The sequence below is a fragment of the Alosa pseudoharengus genome, unplaced genomic scaffold (assembly GCF_046254945.1).
Source record: "Alosa pseudoharengus isolate Yale_2024_CS ecotype anadromous, Long Island Sound unplaced genomic scaffold, YU_APseudo_1.1 YU_APseudo_1.1_scf_20, whole genome shotgun sequence".
NCBI classification, from domain to species: Eukaryota; Metazoa; Chordata; class Actinopteri; order Clupeiformes; family Clupeidae; genus Alosa; species Alosa pseudoharengus.
Genome location: NW_027468664.1, coordinates 16,757,468 through 16,774,967, shown reverse-complemented (window position 1 = coordinate 16,774,967; position 17,500 = coordinate 16,757,468). Strand labels below are relative to the sequence as shown.

General features: G+C 44.5%; 1 protein-coding gene across 1 annotated transcript in view; it reads left to right on the top strand.

Annotated features, from left to right (window-relative positions):
* Positions 1-17,500, top strand: part of dnah6 (dynein, axonemal, heavy chain 6) — a 48,147-nt gene that overhangs the window by 8,778 nt on the left and 21,869 nt on the right. The window contains exons 15-39 of the mRNA XM_076297536.1: positions 1-67; positions 897-1,025; positions 4,376-4,489; positions 4,848-4,991; positions 5,308-5,463; positions 5,856-5,906; positions 6,097-6,189; positions 6,508-6,627; positions 6,933-7,113; positions 7,976-8,072; positions 8,460-8,673; positions 9,002-9,166; positions 9,734-9,844; positions 10,102-10,227; positions 10,898-11,053; positions 11,517-11,678; positions 12,114-12,251; positions 12,409-12,576; positions 13,205-13,353; positions 13,910-14,017; positions 14,694-15,249; positions 15,669-15,791; positions 16,031-16,213; positions 16,758-16,901; positions 17,243-17,464. The exon at positions 1-67 is cut by the window's left edge and continues 185 nt beyond it. Coding sequence (XP_076153651.1) covers positions 1-67; positions 897-1,025; positions 4,376-4,489; positions 4,848-4,991; positions 5,308-5,463; positions 5,856-5,906; positions 6,097-6,189; positions 6,508-6,627; positions 6,933-7,113; positions 7,976-8,072; positions 8,460-8,673; positions 9,002-9,166; positions 9,734-9,844; positions 10,102-10,227; positions 10,898-11,053; positions 11,517-11,678; positions 12,114-12,251; positions 12,409-12,576; positions 13,205-13,353; positions 13,910-14,017; positions 14,694-15,249; positions 15,669-15,791; positions 16,031-16,213; positions 16,758-16,901; positions 17,243-17,464 — 3,877 coding nt within the window. The remainder of the gene's footprint in view (positions 68-896; positions 1,026-4,375; positions 4,490-4,847; positions 4,992-5,307; positions 5,464-5,855; positions 5,907-6,096; positions 6,190-6,507; positions 6,628-6,932; positions 7,114-7,975; positions 8,073-8,459; positions 8,674-9,001; positions 9,167-9,733; positions 9,845-10,101; positions 10,228-10,897; positions 11,054-11,516; positions 11,679-12,113; positions 12,252-12,408; positions 12,577-13,204; positions 13,354-13,909; positions 14,018-14,693; positions 15,250-15,668; positions 15,792-16,030; positions 16,214-16,757; positions 16,902-17,242; positions 17,465-17,500) is intronic.

The window sequence follows — 17,500 nt, the reverse complement described above, 5'->3', positions numbered from 1 at the left end:
CAAGCATCTGCAGAAAGACATCAGCGCGGTCAACGTTGAGGTCAAGCGAGTCAAAGAACAGGCACAGGTAGGGAAGACAGCAGATTTGCTTCAGTGACTTTAGCTTGATGTCTTCATTTTCAATTCAGTTGATTTATTTAAAGGCATCCAATGCAAGTTTTACCTTAATATACCAGCTTGTAAATAATTTTGATGGTGAACTAACTTATGATAGGGAGTATTACACACTCTCTGCAGCCACAGAACCAGCCTTGCAACTTGCTGTCACACGGGAAATCACAAAGTGCTTAATGGCAATTGCGCAATATCCTACTTTTTGTAGTAAATCGTGTAATATTACCTTGTCAATTGACATGGCTCTTCGGATATTATCTTGCTGCTCGTTCTTTCAGCAGGTTGACTGTCTAAAAGTCTGTCAGTTTTGTTTAACACTAGCCCTGTTTCATAGACACTTTTAATCTGATTACAAACGGAGTAACGGCTCAATCGGAATAAACATGCCTCATTTAACACCTCAACCGATCGGATTCAGCCCATTCCGACTAAATTTCCAATATAAAATACTCTGATAGTTGGAGTACATTTCCTCTTTCTGCGCAGGTGTTCCCGATGTGCTAATGATGCACAGTGACGTAAACAAATTAGTTTCCATGGAGGCAAAACAATTAGGAGCTTCTAAATGCTTGTTTCATGTAAACGCAGATTAAACACCAATCGGTTTATTTAGCATTCATGTAAACGGTTCGGTTGAAATTTAATAAGACTCATTTCAATCAGATGGAAAAAATAAAAAGTCCATGTAAACGCGGCTATTGTTTCTCTCTAAATTGCAAATTACAGTGCAAGTTCAATGTTTTGTCCTGTTTTGTCATCTCTCTCTCTCTCTCTCTCTGCAGGACAGACAAATCTTGGACGTCCATTCAGACAAGACCAAGGTCCGCTCGATCCTGGGTGAGATCCAGATTTCCATAGAGGAGTTGCAAGCCATGTCCTTCCAGTTCAAGTCCTACCAGAAGAACTTCAAGGTACTGCAGTTATTTTTTCCATCCACCAGAGAGAGCCGTATACCTGTGTTTGCTCAAAGGTCATCACTAAAGCACTGCCCCCTCGGCCGTGTTTCCCTGATATGCTATCCCTATCAGGAGTTTGACTTTCATTACTTCCTCCATTGGAATTTGACCAAGAGCAAATCATTTGCCTCACTAACACTAACACTAACCGTAAGCTTTGTTCGTAGACATAAGACTCATCCCATCTTGAACCTCCTCACTTAATCTCTTCACTTAACATATGACACTAATCCCAACCCGAACATTAACATGAACTCCGACCTTGACCTTTGCCCTTGAACCCTGACCTGCCTCTTGTACGTAACTATAACCTATCCCATAACCAACCTTATTACCTCATAATAAGGTATTATGATCCTCAGATGAGTACAGGCAGGGCTGGAGTTGAGAGGGGGGTGCAGGGGGACACCGTCCTCCCAGAAAAGGATTTGGATAAAAAAACATCCCCCTTTTCAACTCGCATACCTACCTAAACAGTCATGCTTGTTAGGTGCTTCCTTATCATCAACAGACAAGGTAGAGCATCCTCCTTGATATTTGTGAACACTACTGCATGTTAGTTGCTAAGATAAGCCATCCCTCTTGCATTTCTTTTACAAAGTTAACCTCAGATAGTATATGTGTGACAATAATGCTTGTTTACTTACTGCCTCATAGTCTATAATAATTAAAGAAATCATCCTCTGTATGAGCAACATGTGAGAGGTCCACAGGTAGAGATGAAGCATATGAGTGGTCCACAGGTAAAGGTGTGAGTAATATATGAGTTGCCCACAGGTAGTGGTGTGAGTAATATATGAGTTGCCCACAGGTAGAGGTGTGAGTAATATATAAGTTGCCCACAGGTAGAGGTGGAGCATATGAGTGGCCCACAGGTGGAGGTGTGAGTATGTAGTACATACTATGTACTTTTTATAAAACAAATAACAAATATATGGGGATCATACGTCCCCATCTGGTCCTTACTGGTCCTACAAGTCATTAGGTTGCAGAATTATATTTTAGAAAAGAATCAGGGAGAAACAGTGAAGATCACCAGAAGTCTGAGTTCTGCTATTGGTTTTATTGACAGTTGTTGTCAAGCGTTCACATGGTCAGCCGTCTGCTGCTGCGTCTTGCCACCCGAAACCTCCTCCTGGGGACGGATCCTTTGTGGTTCTGTGTCGCACTCCAGAATTGGGCTGCCCGCTCGGCCTCCTCCTTCCTGTCTCCAGCCTCTGGCCTTAACGCTTTCTCTTTCTCTGTCTCTTCCTTTTCATTTAGTCCTTCTGAAGCTAAACATAATGGGGGGAGTATGTCATTAAATTCACTGCTAAACCATTTTGATTTTTTAAATGTGAGCTCACTTTTTACATAGCCCACTTATCGCTCTGAGCTCAAGTTGCTTCTGGTGACGCAAGGCTACTTCTTACACCTAGTGTGAGCAGATGTCTTCTACTCACCCAAAGCTGAGTCCACTTTATCCAGGATACCGCCAAGAACGGCTTTCACGTCGTCCCTCTGTTCATTTCTCTCCTGTTCTTCTAACTGTTTGTCCAAGAACATGTCCAGATCATTCAGAACAGATATGACTTCTTTAGGGATCTCCATGGGCATAGTAAACCCGTCTTCGTAAGCCCTGTTGTCCAGACCAGTTTTGCCGTGCTCGACCCGTTTCAGCTCCTTTATTAGAAGCTTTTGTAGTTCCTTTTTAGTCTTCTTTTTGTTTTTCATTTTAGTCTCATCCACATTCTCATCATTGTTAACTCCCAAAGCCTCCAGTTCTCTTTTTAGTTCCTGTAGTCCGTATTTTTTGACACGTTTCTTAATAGTTTTACTCTCATTTTGCCGTGCTGCCAGGCAGCAGGCTAAGAACCAGCAGAACCACATTAAAATCAGATTGCCAAAAATCACAGTTTGAACATCAAATGATCAAAAAATCTGAAAACAGCCAACTTCTACACAAACCCAAGCAAAAGTGAACAATACCAGTTTACCCTGTGCTATGTTCTATGGCATCATGATGTTGCCTAGCCACCTTTGTGATCCTAAACGGAATGGTTTGATGTAAGACTATTGTTACCAGTTAAATGCATCATTCAATGGAATCTTTGTCTCTCTTGACTCTTTTGATTATGTATGGTTATGGTTATATGATTTAGCAGACACTTTTGTCCAAAGCCACAAATAAAAACAATACAATGGTTAAAGATTAACAGTGAACAGTATGAAAATGTTGGTAAGACTACATTAAGGAAAATAGCAATAATAAACAATAATGTCAATGCAATATCAATGATCAATAGCCTAATGAAAATAAACAGATAATGTAGCCTTCTGTAATGTAGACTGGCGTTCTATACATTATCCCTTATTTATTTACTAGACCGGTTTATTTATTTTCTTTTAACACCCACATACACACTTATTAGTCTGCAGAAACCATGTTAAGGGGGTCAAACACAAGAAAATTGAAAACCAACAATGGCATCTGTCCTTCAGATCAACAAAATTTTCTTTCATAGAACAGGATTGCAAACAATCCAGGCAAATAGGTACATATTTTATAATGTACTACTGTAAAGGTTCAGTTCTTATTTTCAGTTATACGCTCAGCTCAAATTTAGATATCTCATTAATAAATGAGTCAACTATACAAAATATATTTGCAGCTCTGGAAAAAAATGAAGAGACCACTGCACATTTTTCTGATGTCATCCTACGGTTGCTGAGTGACATTCGAATGAGTTGACGGTCATATTCAAATTTGCAGTGGTCTCTTAATTTTGAATATGACCGTCAACTCATTCAAATGTCACTCAGCAACCGTAGGATGACATCAGAAAAATGTGCAGTGGTCTCTTCATTTTTTCCAGAGCTGTATGTGTGGCGCTATTTGGCTGCACACATGTAGACCAAGATGAGCTAAAAAGGTGTGTCTCCTCCGGGTTGACAGGTCTGGTAATGAATGGCCCACAAGTTGAAAGTGTGAGTAATATATGAGTGGTCCACAGGTGGAGGTGTGAGTAACATATGAGTGGTCCACAGGTAGAGATGGAGCATATGTGTGGTCCACAGGTAGAGATGGAGCATATGTGTGGTCCACAGGTAGATATGGAGCATAAGTGTGGTCCACAGGTAGAGATGGAGCATATGTGTGGTCCACAGGTAGAGATGGAGCATAAGTGTGGTCCACAGGTAGATATGGAGCATATGTGTGGTCCACAGGTAGAGATGGAGCATATGAGTGGTCCACAGGTGGAGGTGTGAGTAACATGTGGCTGGTCCACAGGTGGAGGTGTGAGTAACATGTGGCTGGTCCACAGGTGGAAGTGACCAAGTTTGAGGCCCTGGAGGAGCTGAGTGCTGAAGTGAAGCTGAAGCAACTGCTGTGGGATGCACTGGAGGAGTGGGAGGCGCTGGAGAGTGCCTGGTTGGAGGTGAGAGGAGCTCACACAAACACACACACACACACACACACACACACACACACACACACACACACACACAGCCGTGGCCCACTGGTTAGCACTCTGGAGTTGTAACCGGAGGGTTGCAACTGCGCTGGGATTAGTGTGTGCTTCACCTCACTGTGTGTTCACTGTGTGCTGTTTGTGTTTCATTAATTCACCGATTGGGTTAAATGCAGAGACCAAATTTCCCTCACGGGATCAAAAAAGTATATATACTATACTATATACTATACTATACTATACTATACACACACACACACACACACACACACACATGCCAGGCTGATATCTGTTCTCATAGAACCCTTTTTCTTCATGTGTCCAGTGTAAGTTTGACAAGCTTGATCCCGAGGTGCTGAGCGCCCAGGTGGCGAAATACAGCAAGTACGTGAACCAGCTGGAGAAAGGCCTGCCGCCCAACACAGTGGTGCCTGAACTCAAGCGCTATGTGGAGGGCATGAGGGAGAAGGTGGGTGAGGAGGGCACCACAGGGTCCAGTCAGCCCAGTCACCTGAAAAAGGCCTTTTGTTGGAATAGAGACCAATAGATCTATTGTGAATTGTATTGTTTATTTTTGCACTGCGTATCTATCTTCTATTCTAAGTTCATAACTTTCTCTGTGTAAGTAGATAGGGTGTCTCAAATGTGATTTGTTGATTAATTGCTTTGTTTTTATATCCATAGACAATGAATCTATCTTTGTGTTTGTATGCTGCATTAAAATAAGATGAATAGTGCCCAGTCGATGTACACTGTACTGTGTTGTTGTTGGTTCTCTCCACCAGCTCCCAGTGATCACCAACCTGCGTAACCCGTCTCTGAAGACGCGCCACTGGGAGATCCTGGAGGCCATCGTGGGGTCTAATCTCCTGGAGGAACCCCTCACTCTGTCGGCCCTGCAGGAGCTGGACATCTTCAGCTACGACGCTGAGATCCAGGAGGTAGGACCCGTCAGGCAGCTCAGTTCAGTATTCATTTTGCGAAGTTCAAAATTACCTCTATGCCTCTTTGTTAAAAAAAAATACAAAAAAAAAAGTACAGGTCAATTTCAGTTCTTCTTCATCAGAGTTACTGTAGTTAGAGAACATTGACTGATTGAAAATAGACTTTCTTTCAGCTCAAGGACAAACATGCATGGAATCTCTCTTGTGCTGTTACTAAAATATACAGTGGCCGTGCTGTCTCCTTATTTAAATGCAGTTGTGCAGCCATAGCAAAATATTGGTTTTCAAATTATCCAGTTCATTTAGCTGCATATATTATGTCAAAAAGAGTAAGGCCTTTGTAATGGCTGACTGATCACTGAAGGGCCATTTTCTTCTCATTTGTCTAGGTGTCAGGGCAAGCCTCTGGAGAATCTTCCCTCGAGTCCATCCTTAAAAAGGTAAGGACGAGAAGAGGAGATGTGTGTGTGTGTGTGTGTGTGTGTGTGTGTGTGTGTGTGTGTGTGTATGTGTGTGTGTGTGTGTGTGTGCGTGCACACACAGGTAGGGTTTGTGTAAAAGTGTGTGTATGTGTATGTGAAGAAAATTTCAGTGTTTAGCCATTGAAATGTTCTTATCACCATATGACAGGTGGAGGACTCCTGGAAGACCACAGAGTTTGTGGTTCTCTCACACCGTGACTCTAAAGATGTTTTTATCCTCGGTGGCACCGATGACATTCAGGTAAACTGCACGTCGTCCTCAGAGATGATGAGGAGAATATAGCACACAACATCACAGGATTAACAGTTTTACAGTATAATAACAACATAAGTACAGTGCTACAGTACAATCTTCAAAACAAAGCTCACTAGTTAAATATGCAAACAGCCATCTTATATGGATGATAGATAGATAGATAGATAGATAGATAGATATTTTATTCATCCCCAACAAGCATTCACACTGCAATACACTCATAAAAACCCTATATGTGTGTGTGTGTGTGTGTGTGTGTGTGTGTGTGTGTGTGTGTGTGTGTGTGTGTGTGTGTGTGTTCAGGTGCTCCTGGATGACAGCATCATTAATGTGGCCACTGTGGCCTCCTCTCGCTACGTGGGACCCATCAAATCCCGAGTGGACGAATGGCAAAGACAGCTGACCCTGTTCAACCAGACCCTGGTAGAGGAATCAGTGCAAGAACATGATCTGAGCCAACATTTGTACTTTACACAGACACAAATTGTTTAGTGTATATTTTCATATCACATCAAGATAAATTGAGATAAATTGGGACCTCCTCTACATGTGTGTCTTCACTGTAACTTTATTACCTTCATAACCATTTCTTAATCACTCTTTTCCTCTCTCATTCACTCACTCCACTCCTCTTTCTCCCTTCTCTCTATCTGTTCTTCCCTCTCTCCTTCTTCCCTCTCTCTTTCCCATCTTCATCACTTCATCTACATCTTCATCTCTTCGTCCAGGATGAGTGGCTGGCGTGCCAGAGGAACTGGCTGTACCTGGAGAGCATCTTCAGTGCGCCGGACATCCAGCGGCAGCTGCCCGCTGAGGCCAAGATGTTCCTGCAGGTGGACAAGTCCTGGAAGGAGATCATGAGGAAGGTCAACCGCCTGCCCAACGCCCTGCGTGCTGCCACGCAGCCAGGTCGGACACGCACGCAATCACACACACACACACACACACACACACACACACACACACACACACACACATACAATCACACACACACACACACACACACACACACATACAATCATACACACACACACACACACACACACACACACACACACACACACACACACACACACATACAATCATACACACACACACACACACACACACACACACACACACACACACACACACACACACACACACACACACACACACACACACACACACACACACACACACACACACACACACACACAATGCACACTGTATACTCACACATAGTACAAACTGAATGAATGCTCTGAATCTCCTCCACCGTAAATAAACACACACACACACACACGCACACACACACACACACACACACACACACACACACACACACAATGCACAGTGTATACTCACACATAGTACAAACTCTGAATGCTCTGAATCTCCTCCACCGTAAATAAACACACACACACACACACACACACACACACACACACACACACAATGCACACTGTATACTCAGCAATAGTACAAACTCTGACTGCTCTGAATCTCCTCCACCGTAAATAAACACACACACACACACACACACAATGCACACTGTATACTCACACATAGTACAAACTCTGACTGCTCTGAATCTCCTCCACCGTGATATAGAGCTCTGAAATGATGATAGATGCCCTAAAAGTGTACTACACTGTTTAGCATGGTCACATTACTCAACACAACACTAATGAGAGTGCCAAAGAAAGGCCCATTTTGCAGCCCTAAGACACAGCGCTAATGACTGTTTCTCACTCTAATGACTTGAAAAATGGTTCGCCCCTCTGCCTAGGCCTGCTGGAGATCTTCCAGAACAATAATGCCCTTCTGGAGCAGATCCAGAAATGCCTGGAGGCCTATCTGGAGTCCAAGAGAGTCATCTTCCCCAGGTTAGGAGCATGTCGCTATTTCTTCCCGTATATTCCCTTAAGGGACGCTCTCAGAAAGCTTCTTTATGATGCAGAATTAAGCAGGCAGCTGTTTCATTGTGTAGGCTCAAAACAATAGTGAAACAAAAGCTAATGGTTTAATATTATAATGGGTGTTTAAGTTATCTCTCGTGAGGGCAATTCTGCCATTGTTTTCTCTCTTCTGTAGGGATTCTTTTGTGCTTGTTTCTTTTGTATCATAAACGCATTTTTAAACCCTGTTGTACAAATGCATTTTTATCATGCTTCAAAGTCGTCTACCTTGTTTTTTGTAACTTTTTGTGACCTCTGCATTGAAGTATTCACTTTGCTGTGCAATGACGTATTTTGCTGTCCGTGTTCCGTCAGGTTCTACTTCCTGTCCAACGACGAGCTGCTGGAGATCCTGGCGCAGACGCGGAACCCGCAGGCTGTGCAGCCCCATCTGAGGAAGTGCTTCGATGCCATCCAGCGCCTGGAGTTCGCCCTGCTGCCACCAGGGGGCCCCGCAGCTCCAGAGGGGGAGCCCGAGAAAGTCTACAGCAATGACATCCTGGCCATGGTCTCGCCCGAGGGAGAGAAGGTGGAGTTGCCTCGTCCTTTACATTGTTTACCCCATTTGAAACATTGTTTCAAAACAGAAGTGTTTGTGTGTGTGTGTGTGTGTGTGTGTGTGTGTGTGTGTGTGTCTCTCTTTCTCTCTCTGTGTGTGTGTGTGTGTTTGTGTGTGTATAGGTAGCTATTTAATAGCCCTACCTATCATATTTTGCCATCCCTCTACTGAAATCATAACAGCATTAAATGTAATGAGACTGACACTGACACTGTTTATTGATGGGGCAATCATCAATCAAGCCTCACAGGTGATTTTTTAATTGTTCAGTGGGGATCCTTTTGTTGATTTTGACCAGGTTTCCCTCGGCAAGGGCCTGAAGGCTCGTGGGAATGTGGAGGACTGGCTGGGAAAGGTGGAGGAAGGCATGTTCTCCTCCCTGCGTCGTCTCAGCAAGGCCGCCATTGCTGACTACCAGAGCAAGCCCAGGGAGGAGTGGGTGGTGGCAGGACACCCCTCCCAGGTGGGTAGGGGGAGACTATGTGGGGCCTGATATAAGTGGGTTTATACTGGAGCATTCAGCACAAGTTCAAGTAAAAATTAAATTCACTGGTATTTAGCAACACAGACTTGCAAAGGTGGGGTCGGGATTCGAATCTGGGCCGATAGATTGTCAGGCGACAATGCTACATGTACTGTTGCTCCATTAAGCTCATCAAAAAAGTTGCCACAGCTAAATGTATAAGGAACAGAGTCACACTCAAGGGCTTGATACTCATACAATTTGTATTGGAAACCGAGATTTCAACAATGAGTCTTAGGACAAAACTGGAAAACAAACGTTTTGGGCTTAGCCCAATGTCTCCATCAACTTTTGGAGTTCACACACCAGGCAAAACATCATCACAAACTTAATGCACAGACGCCGACTCGCCATTGTTCCACAGCTAAATGTATTGAATATTTTATGGGGATTAAGTTGTAATAACATGTACTGTATGAAGGGGATATTTGCATTGGTATGGTTTTGCATGCATTGTTTTTTATATTAGCCACCAACAGCGCTTTTCTCCTGGCTCTACTGCTCTAGGTTGTGCTGACCATCTCTCAGATGATGTGGTGCAGGGATATGGATAACTGCTTAGAGGGAGATCACGATCACTTCCAGGCCCTACAGGAGTTTGAACTAATAAACTTTGAGGTTCCCTCACCGCTACTTTCAATTTGATTTCACATTCTATTCCAGTCTTTCACTGCCTTCAGGAAAGTATAATGTTATATTTGCTTGCATTTTGTGTGTGTGTGTGTGTGTGTGTGTGTGTGTGTGTGTACATGCATACGTATATGTGTGTGTGTGTGTGTGTGTGTGTGTGTGTGTGTGTGTGTGTGTGTGTACATGCATATGTGTGTGTGTGTGTGTGTGTGTGTGTGTGTGTGTGTGTTGATCTCTATATGCAGAGACTGAACACTCTGGCTGCTCTGGTGCGTGGCAACCTTCCCAGCCTGCACCGGAACATCATCACCGCTCTGATCACCACAGACGTGCACGCGCGTGACATTGTCACTGACCTGGTCAAGCAAAAGGTAAAGATATTCATGGAGAAGGGTTGCCTTCTGATTCAGTCCATTCATGCACTGTAATGAAAATGCATTGTATCTTAAAACCTGCAGATTATGTGTTGTTGTGCAACATCTGAAGCAAAAAAATTCTATTTGCATGAAGAGCTGTTTTTGTTTTGTTATTGAAAGCCACACAATGGCCAAAAAGATCATGAAAAAAATATATTTTGGAGAAATGTCTGATGGACTGTACATTGTCCCCTTCATGAAATATAGTCTGATAGAGCAAATTAATAAACAAATAGCCCCAAGGCTTTTTTTTCCAACTGGTTGTTTTCGTTATTAAACCGTGATTGTAAAGACCTTCACAATCAAGTGATACATTTGCCAATTGGAGGTGGTGACTGTGTGTGTGGTTATGTGTGTGTGTGTGTGTGTTTGTGTGTGTGTGTGTGTGTTTATGTGTGTGTGTGTGTGTGTGTGTGGTTATGTGTGTGTGTGTGTGTTTGTTTGTGTGTGTGTGTGTGTGTGTGTGGTTATGTGTGTGTGTGTGTGGTTATGTGTGTGTGTGTGTGTGTGTGTGTGTGTGTGTGTGTGTGTGTGTGTGTGTGTGTGTGTGTGCGCGTGTGTGTATGTGTGTGTGTGTGTGCGCGTGTGTGTGTGTGTGTGTGTGTGCGCGTGCACGTTCCTGAAGGTGGACTCCAGCAATAACTTTGAGTGGCAGAGGCAGCTGCGGTACTACTGGGATCTGGACCTGGATAACTGTGTGGCCCGCATGGCTCTGTCTCACTACATCTACGGCTACGAGTACCTGGGAGCCTGCCCGCGCCTGGTCATCACGCCGCTCACGGTGACCCCCCCAGGCCCCGCCCCTCCCATCTCTCCTATATCTCCCATCTGTTCACCTTGCATGCACTTCATTAACTCTCATGAAAGCTCATTATTTTGTTTGTTATATTGTTCATATTTTATATTGTTGTTATTATTACTATTATTAATATGCTTAATGTAGGCTTTATCAACTTCATTTTAAGCTATTATTTTAACTAATATAGTGTTCATATACTGTAAGTCGCTTTGGACAAAAGTGTCTGCCAAATTTCATAACCATAATGATAACCAGTCTTGACAGTTATAGTAGTTATAGCTTTTGGTATGGTATGCAAATTGTTATGATTATATGATCATCCAATCGGAACACATAGAACCAGCAAATGTGGTTGCCATAGCCCCGTGTGTCATCGCATTCCGCTTCTGCTCCTTGACTGAAGAGTTGAATGGTGGTTTGTGTTGGGGTGTTGTGGTGGCTGTAGGATCGTTGCTACCTCTGCCTGATGGGGGCGCTGCAGCTGGACCTGGGCGGGGCCCCCGCTGGGCCTGCTGGGACTGGGAAAACGGAGACCACCAAAGACCTGGCCAAGGCGCTCGCCATCCAGTGTGTGGTCTTCAACTGCTCCGACGGACTCGACTACAAGGTGACATGAAGTGCACAAGGGACAGACAGAGACGCAGATAGACATACAGACAGACAGACAGACAGACAGACTGGGTGGTGGTAGTGTAGTCGTTAAGGAGCTGGGCTAGCATGTGTTTGCTATAAAGGTTGTGGGTTCAATTCCCAGCTGCCGCTGTTGTGCCCCACTGTTGTACACTAAGTATTAGACTAACAGATAGACAGAGAGAACTTTGTGTAGAGAACCTTGTCCTATTAAATTTACTCCAGCTTTCCTCCAAAAATGACTTTTCCTCTAAAAAAACCTAAAACATACATAGAACAAACATACATATATGTTCAGATAAAGTACTTATGTATGTTGTTTTACTGATATTGAATATTATTCATTCATTGGTGAACTGGGTGAGTTGTAGTAAGCGCTATTTGACTGTTGGTGCCTGGTGTCTCTGCTCAGATGATGGGCACGTTCTTCAGCGGTCTGGCCCAGTCGGGAGCCTGGTGCTGCTTCGACGAGTTCAACCGCATCAACATCGAGGTGCTGTCTGTCATCGCCCAGCAACTCATCACCATCAGGAACGCCAAGGCTGCCAAGGTAACACGCTAGGCTTTCACTGTGTTAAACTGTGTTATCTGCACAGCTCTTTTACTACTGTTGTGTCTGACTGAGTGTGTGTGCATGTGAATATCCGTGGTTGCCTGTGTGTGTGTGTGTGTGTGTGTGTGTGTGTGTGTGTGTTTCTTTCCTGCAGTTGTCTCGGTTCATGTTCGAGGGGCGTGAGATCAAGCTGGTGATGACCTGTGCCGCCTTCATTACCATGAACCCCGGATATGCTGGCCGCACAGAGCTGCCCGACAACCTGAAGGCGCTCTTCAGACCCATTGCTATGATGGTACCCAACTACGCCCTCATCGCAGAGGTACGAGAAAGAAAAGAGAGAGAAAGAAAAGAGAGAGAGAGAGAGAGAAGTCACTAAAAGATTAAACTATTAGTCCGATATCACTTTACCAGTAAAACATTTTTAAGTATATATTTTTGGCCTTTTTATGCCTTTAATGATAGTGACAGTGGAGAATGGGAGAGAGAGCAGGGGTGGGATCTGGAAAGGACCACGGGGCGGGAATCGAACCCGGGTCGCCGGTGTACGGTGCAGGTGCCCCAGCCAGTTGCGCCACAGCTGGGGCCTGACATCATATTTCTTAAACGAATTACGGTATCAGTATCGGTATTGGTATTGGTATCAGTATCGGTATTGGTATCGGTAACGGTAACGGTATTGTTTTGCTTTACAGAATGGATGGAATAGGTGTTTACTTTGATTTAGTATTTAATAATAGCCAATATCTACCAACATCACAAATGGTCTTTCAGTTTACTGTGCTTGGGTTGCTTTTTTCCTTTAGTCTGTCAGACGGAATGGAGAATTAAATGGGATGCTTCCTGCAGCCTTTTCGCTGTCATCTGTTACGAAGGGAATGTCATTGGTTTGTCACTGTGTGTCTCTGTCTGTTCCCATGCCTCCTTTGATGTGTGTCGGCTCTGCCCAGGTGATCTTGTACTCGGAGGGCTTTGAGTCGAGCAAGACGCTGGCGCGGAAGATGACTCAGATGTACAAGCTGTGCAGCGAGCAGCTCTCCCAGCAGGACCACTACGACTTCGGCATGAGGGCCGTCAAATCCGTGCTCGTCATGGCAGGGTAGGGGGGCGTCCCACATAGAGAGTGTGTGTGTGTGTGTGTGTGTGTGTGTGTGTGTGTGTGTGTGTGTGTGAGAGAGAGTACGTGTGTGTGTGTGTGTGCTTGCATGTGTGTATGTTTGGTGGGATGCTGCAGAAAACAGAGAGGGAGAATGGAGCTAAATAAACAATGGGAAATAAATAAATAGACGAACAAAAGCAAGATTTCCTCATCTCCATCATAATCTTGTGGGGCATCATCAATATTTATATATAGTACGCTGTGCTAGGAGATTGAATCCTTTATGTTTTGTGTGTGTGTGTGAGTGCGTCATTTTTCTCTCTCTGTGTGTGTGTGTGTGTGTGTGTGTGTGTGTGTGTGTGTTTGTTGTGCGTATATGTGACTTTGTGTGCATGCTGCTGGTGTGTGTGTGTGTGTGTGTGTGTGTGTGTGTGTGCGTGTGCGTGGGTGTGTTTTGTTGTGCGTATATGTGACTTTGTGTGCATGCTGCTGGTGTGTGTGTGTGTGTGTGTGTGCATGTGTGCTTGTTTACCTTCTCCCTGCTGTGCTCCTGCAGCTCTCTGAAGAGGGCCAACCCCCACCTGAGTGAGGATGTGGTCCTGATCCGAGCCCTCAGGGACTCCAACCTGCCCAAGTTTCTCACAGACGACGCTGAGCTCTTCAGGTGTGTCATTGCACACAAAACAACACCCACTCACAAACACACTCTTACAAGTCACATTGAAATCCTTTGCAGCTACTACTACTATTACTACTACTACTACAATGCTGCATAGGTATCCATCTATATTTTAAATGGATGTTATTAAAAAGAAACAAAATTAATCCTTTATACATATTTACTGAGCATATTAACGCTGGGATTCAAACTGGTGCCCTTAAGGCTTAGAATTTTAAAATGTAAGAATTGAATGTGTGATATGATTCCAGGCACTAGGCTAAAAGAAGCAAACAACATTATAAATCAATTATTTGTTTTTCCTTTTGCCTCAGACACTTTCTATGTCCTTTGGGAATGTATTCACATGAACTTCAAGTTGTGAAACCCCTGGTGTTTTGTCAGAAACATTTACATTTTTAAAAACAAATGTCAAAACCTTATTGTGAATTCTTGTTTAATAGCCTTACATTTCACAGGACATGGCTGTTCATTTCTTTAGTACGCTAGCAGACACATGAAATAGAAGTTTTCTTTTCCAATTATCCATTATCTTTATACCCAGGTGTAACTGAAACTACACTACTATGGCCTTTACCTGGTCTTCCAGTCACTTTTTAGATATGAATGACTGAAATGTGTGTGTGTGTGTGTATGTTTGTGTGTGTGTATGCAACCGCAGTGGCATCCTGTCCGATCTCTTCCCGGGCGTGTCCATCCCTGAGCACGACTACGGCGTGCTCCAGTCCACCATCGAGTGGTCGCTGTGCGAGCGCGCTCTCCAGCCCGTGCCGGCCATGATCAGCAAGGTCATCCAGCTGTACGAGACCATGCTGGTGCGCCACGGCGTCATGCTGGTGGGGCCGACGGGCGGCGGCAAGACCACCGTCTACGCCACGCTGGCCCACGCCCTCGAGAAGCTGCACGCCGACGGGCACGAGGACCCCTTCTTCATGCCCGTCAAGAAGTACGTGCTCAACCCCAAGTCCATCACCATGGGCGAGCTGTACGGCGAGGTCAACCCGCTCACGCTGGAGTGGAAGGACGGTCTGATGGCGCTGAGCGTGCGGGCGGGGGTCAACGACCCCAGCGACGACCACAAGTGGGTGATCAGCGACGGGCCGGTGGACGCGCTGTGGATCGAGAACATGAACACGGTGCTGGACGACAACAAGATGCTGTGTCTGGCCAACAGCGAGAGGATCAAGCTCACGCCGTCCATCCACATGGTGTTTGAGGTGAGAGAGAGAGGGCCAGGGGCCTGGTCAACCTCATTTAACATAAAAAAGCATGCGTGAATCTGTTTTTTTTTTTTGTCTTTTTCAGATTTTCGGTGTATTTCTATACCTAGCAAACATCAAGTCTACTCATTTCCCATGTCATAAGATTGTCTTACCATAAGTCATATCAGTATTTTCCCAATGTATGTTGCTATATTATTGCCAAAATTCCAGATTTATGTTACCTTTTATTTATTTAATTTTTTTCGCCTTTTGACTGACATAACATAACATAAGGTTTAGGGTTAACCGCTAACCCCAACCCTATGACTTATGTATTATGAGAAAATCAGACTGTTTCTCTCTGCGTTGTTGATGCCTCTCTCTCTCTCTCTCTCTCTCTCTCTCTCTCTCTCTTATGGTCTTGTGGGGAGTAGGTGCAGGATCTGGCCGTGGCCTCTCCCGCCACAGTCAGTCGCTGTGGGATGGTCTACATTGACGCTGATGACCTCAAGTGGATGCCCTACGTGAAGACGTGGCTGGCAGGGCTCTCTCAGAAAGTAACTCCCTCGTCCTCACAAACACACTCTGCATAATCGTGATAAAGATGAAAAAAGAAGTGTAATGATCTGGTCTTGTTGATGTTTACTTGATGTTTACTCATACTTGCACATAAAATGACACAGTTGAATAGCTGATATAAGTATTGCATCTTCCCTTTGTGTGTGTGTGTGTGTGTGTGTGTGTGTGTGTGTGTGTGTGTGTGTGTGTGTGTGTGTGTGTGTGTGTGTGTGTGTAGCTGAGTAACGACATCCTCTCATACCTGCTGGACATGTTTGAGCTGCACGTGGAGAAGGGCCTGCAGTTTGTTAATAAGCGCTGCGTGCAGGCCATGGCCCAGGTGGACATCAGTAAGGTCACTACCCTCTGCTGCCTGCTGGAGGCGCTGCTGCTGGGACCCAAAGCAAAAAACCTCAAATCAGTATGTACCAGAATTGCCATTAACATCATGGGCCCTGCTGTAAATGATGGGCAATGAGTCAGCTCAATACTGCCACATGCCACACGACATGATAGCTATAGTTCATGTACGACACACTTTGCTTGACTCTCAGCATTTTGCCCGCCATTTAAATTGTGGCTTAAATTGTACTACAGTAGTTCTGTTGTACAATTGTACAGTCCTCAATTCATGGGCCAACAATTCCATTGCACAGCTCTGCTAGTATGAATCTTGGGATGGTTTATACAGGATGAACTGATGTCAGAGAACAACTGTAGGCTGATAGATGTTAGATGAGTAGTTTGGTCAATCTGCATTCTGATTAAAGTTGATCAAAATGACAGATTGACATAGAGGATTGCAAGATAAGTGAACGCCACATAGTTACACATTACAGCAGAATTCCCGAAATGAGTGATGTATATTTGTGGATTCTGAACAATTATCTACCATTATCTTCATAATAAAATGCATAAATATGTGTATGTGTGTGTGTGTGTGTGTGTGTGTGTGTGTGTTATAGGACCCTAAGAAGCTAAACAGCATGCTGTGCCAGACGTTTGTGTTCTGCTATTTGTGGGCAGTGGGGGGGAATCTGACTGACAGCCACTGGGACGCCTTTGACAGCTTCGTCAGGCAGCAATTTGATGACAACAACGACGCCAAGGTAAACCACACAGGCACATACACAGGCATACACACACACACACACACACACACACACACACACACACACACACACACACACACATACACACACACACACAGCAGAAGGGACAGATGTATTCATTTTCAAAAAACAACAACAAACAAATCAAACAGTCAACTGCGTGTGAGATTGACTGATACTGTTCATTGTTTAAACCTAAATAATTAACACCTATTCCATCCACAATAAATAATAGAAACTATGTGTGACTTTTATTTCACTGATTTAGTGTTTGATTGATGTTTTAATGATCCCCCCCCCCCCCTCTCTCTCTCTCTCTCTCTCTCTCTCTCTCTCAGCTGCCCAGTTCTGGGGATCTGTGGAGCGTGTATATGGACTTTGACAACAAGCGGCTGGAGCCGTGGGAGCGCATCATCCCCAGCTTCAAGTACAACAGCGAGACGCCCTTCTTCGAGATGCTGGTGCCCACCACGGACACAGTGCGCTACGGCTACCTGATGGAGAAACTGCTGTCCATCAACCACTCCGTCCTCTTCACAGGCATCACTGGAGTTGGGAAGGTGTGTGTGCTTGTGTGTGTGTGTGTGTGTGTGTGT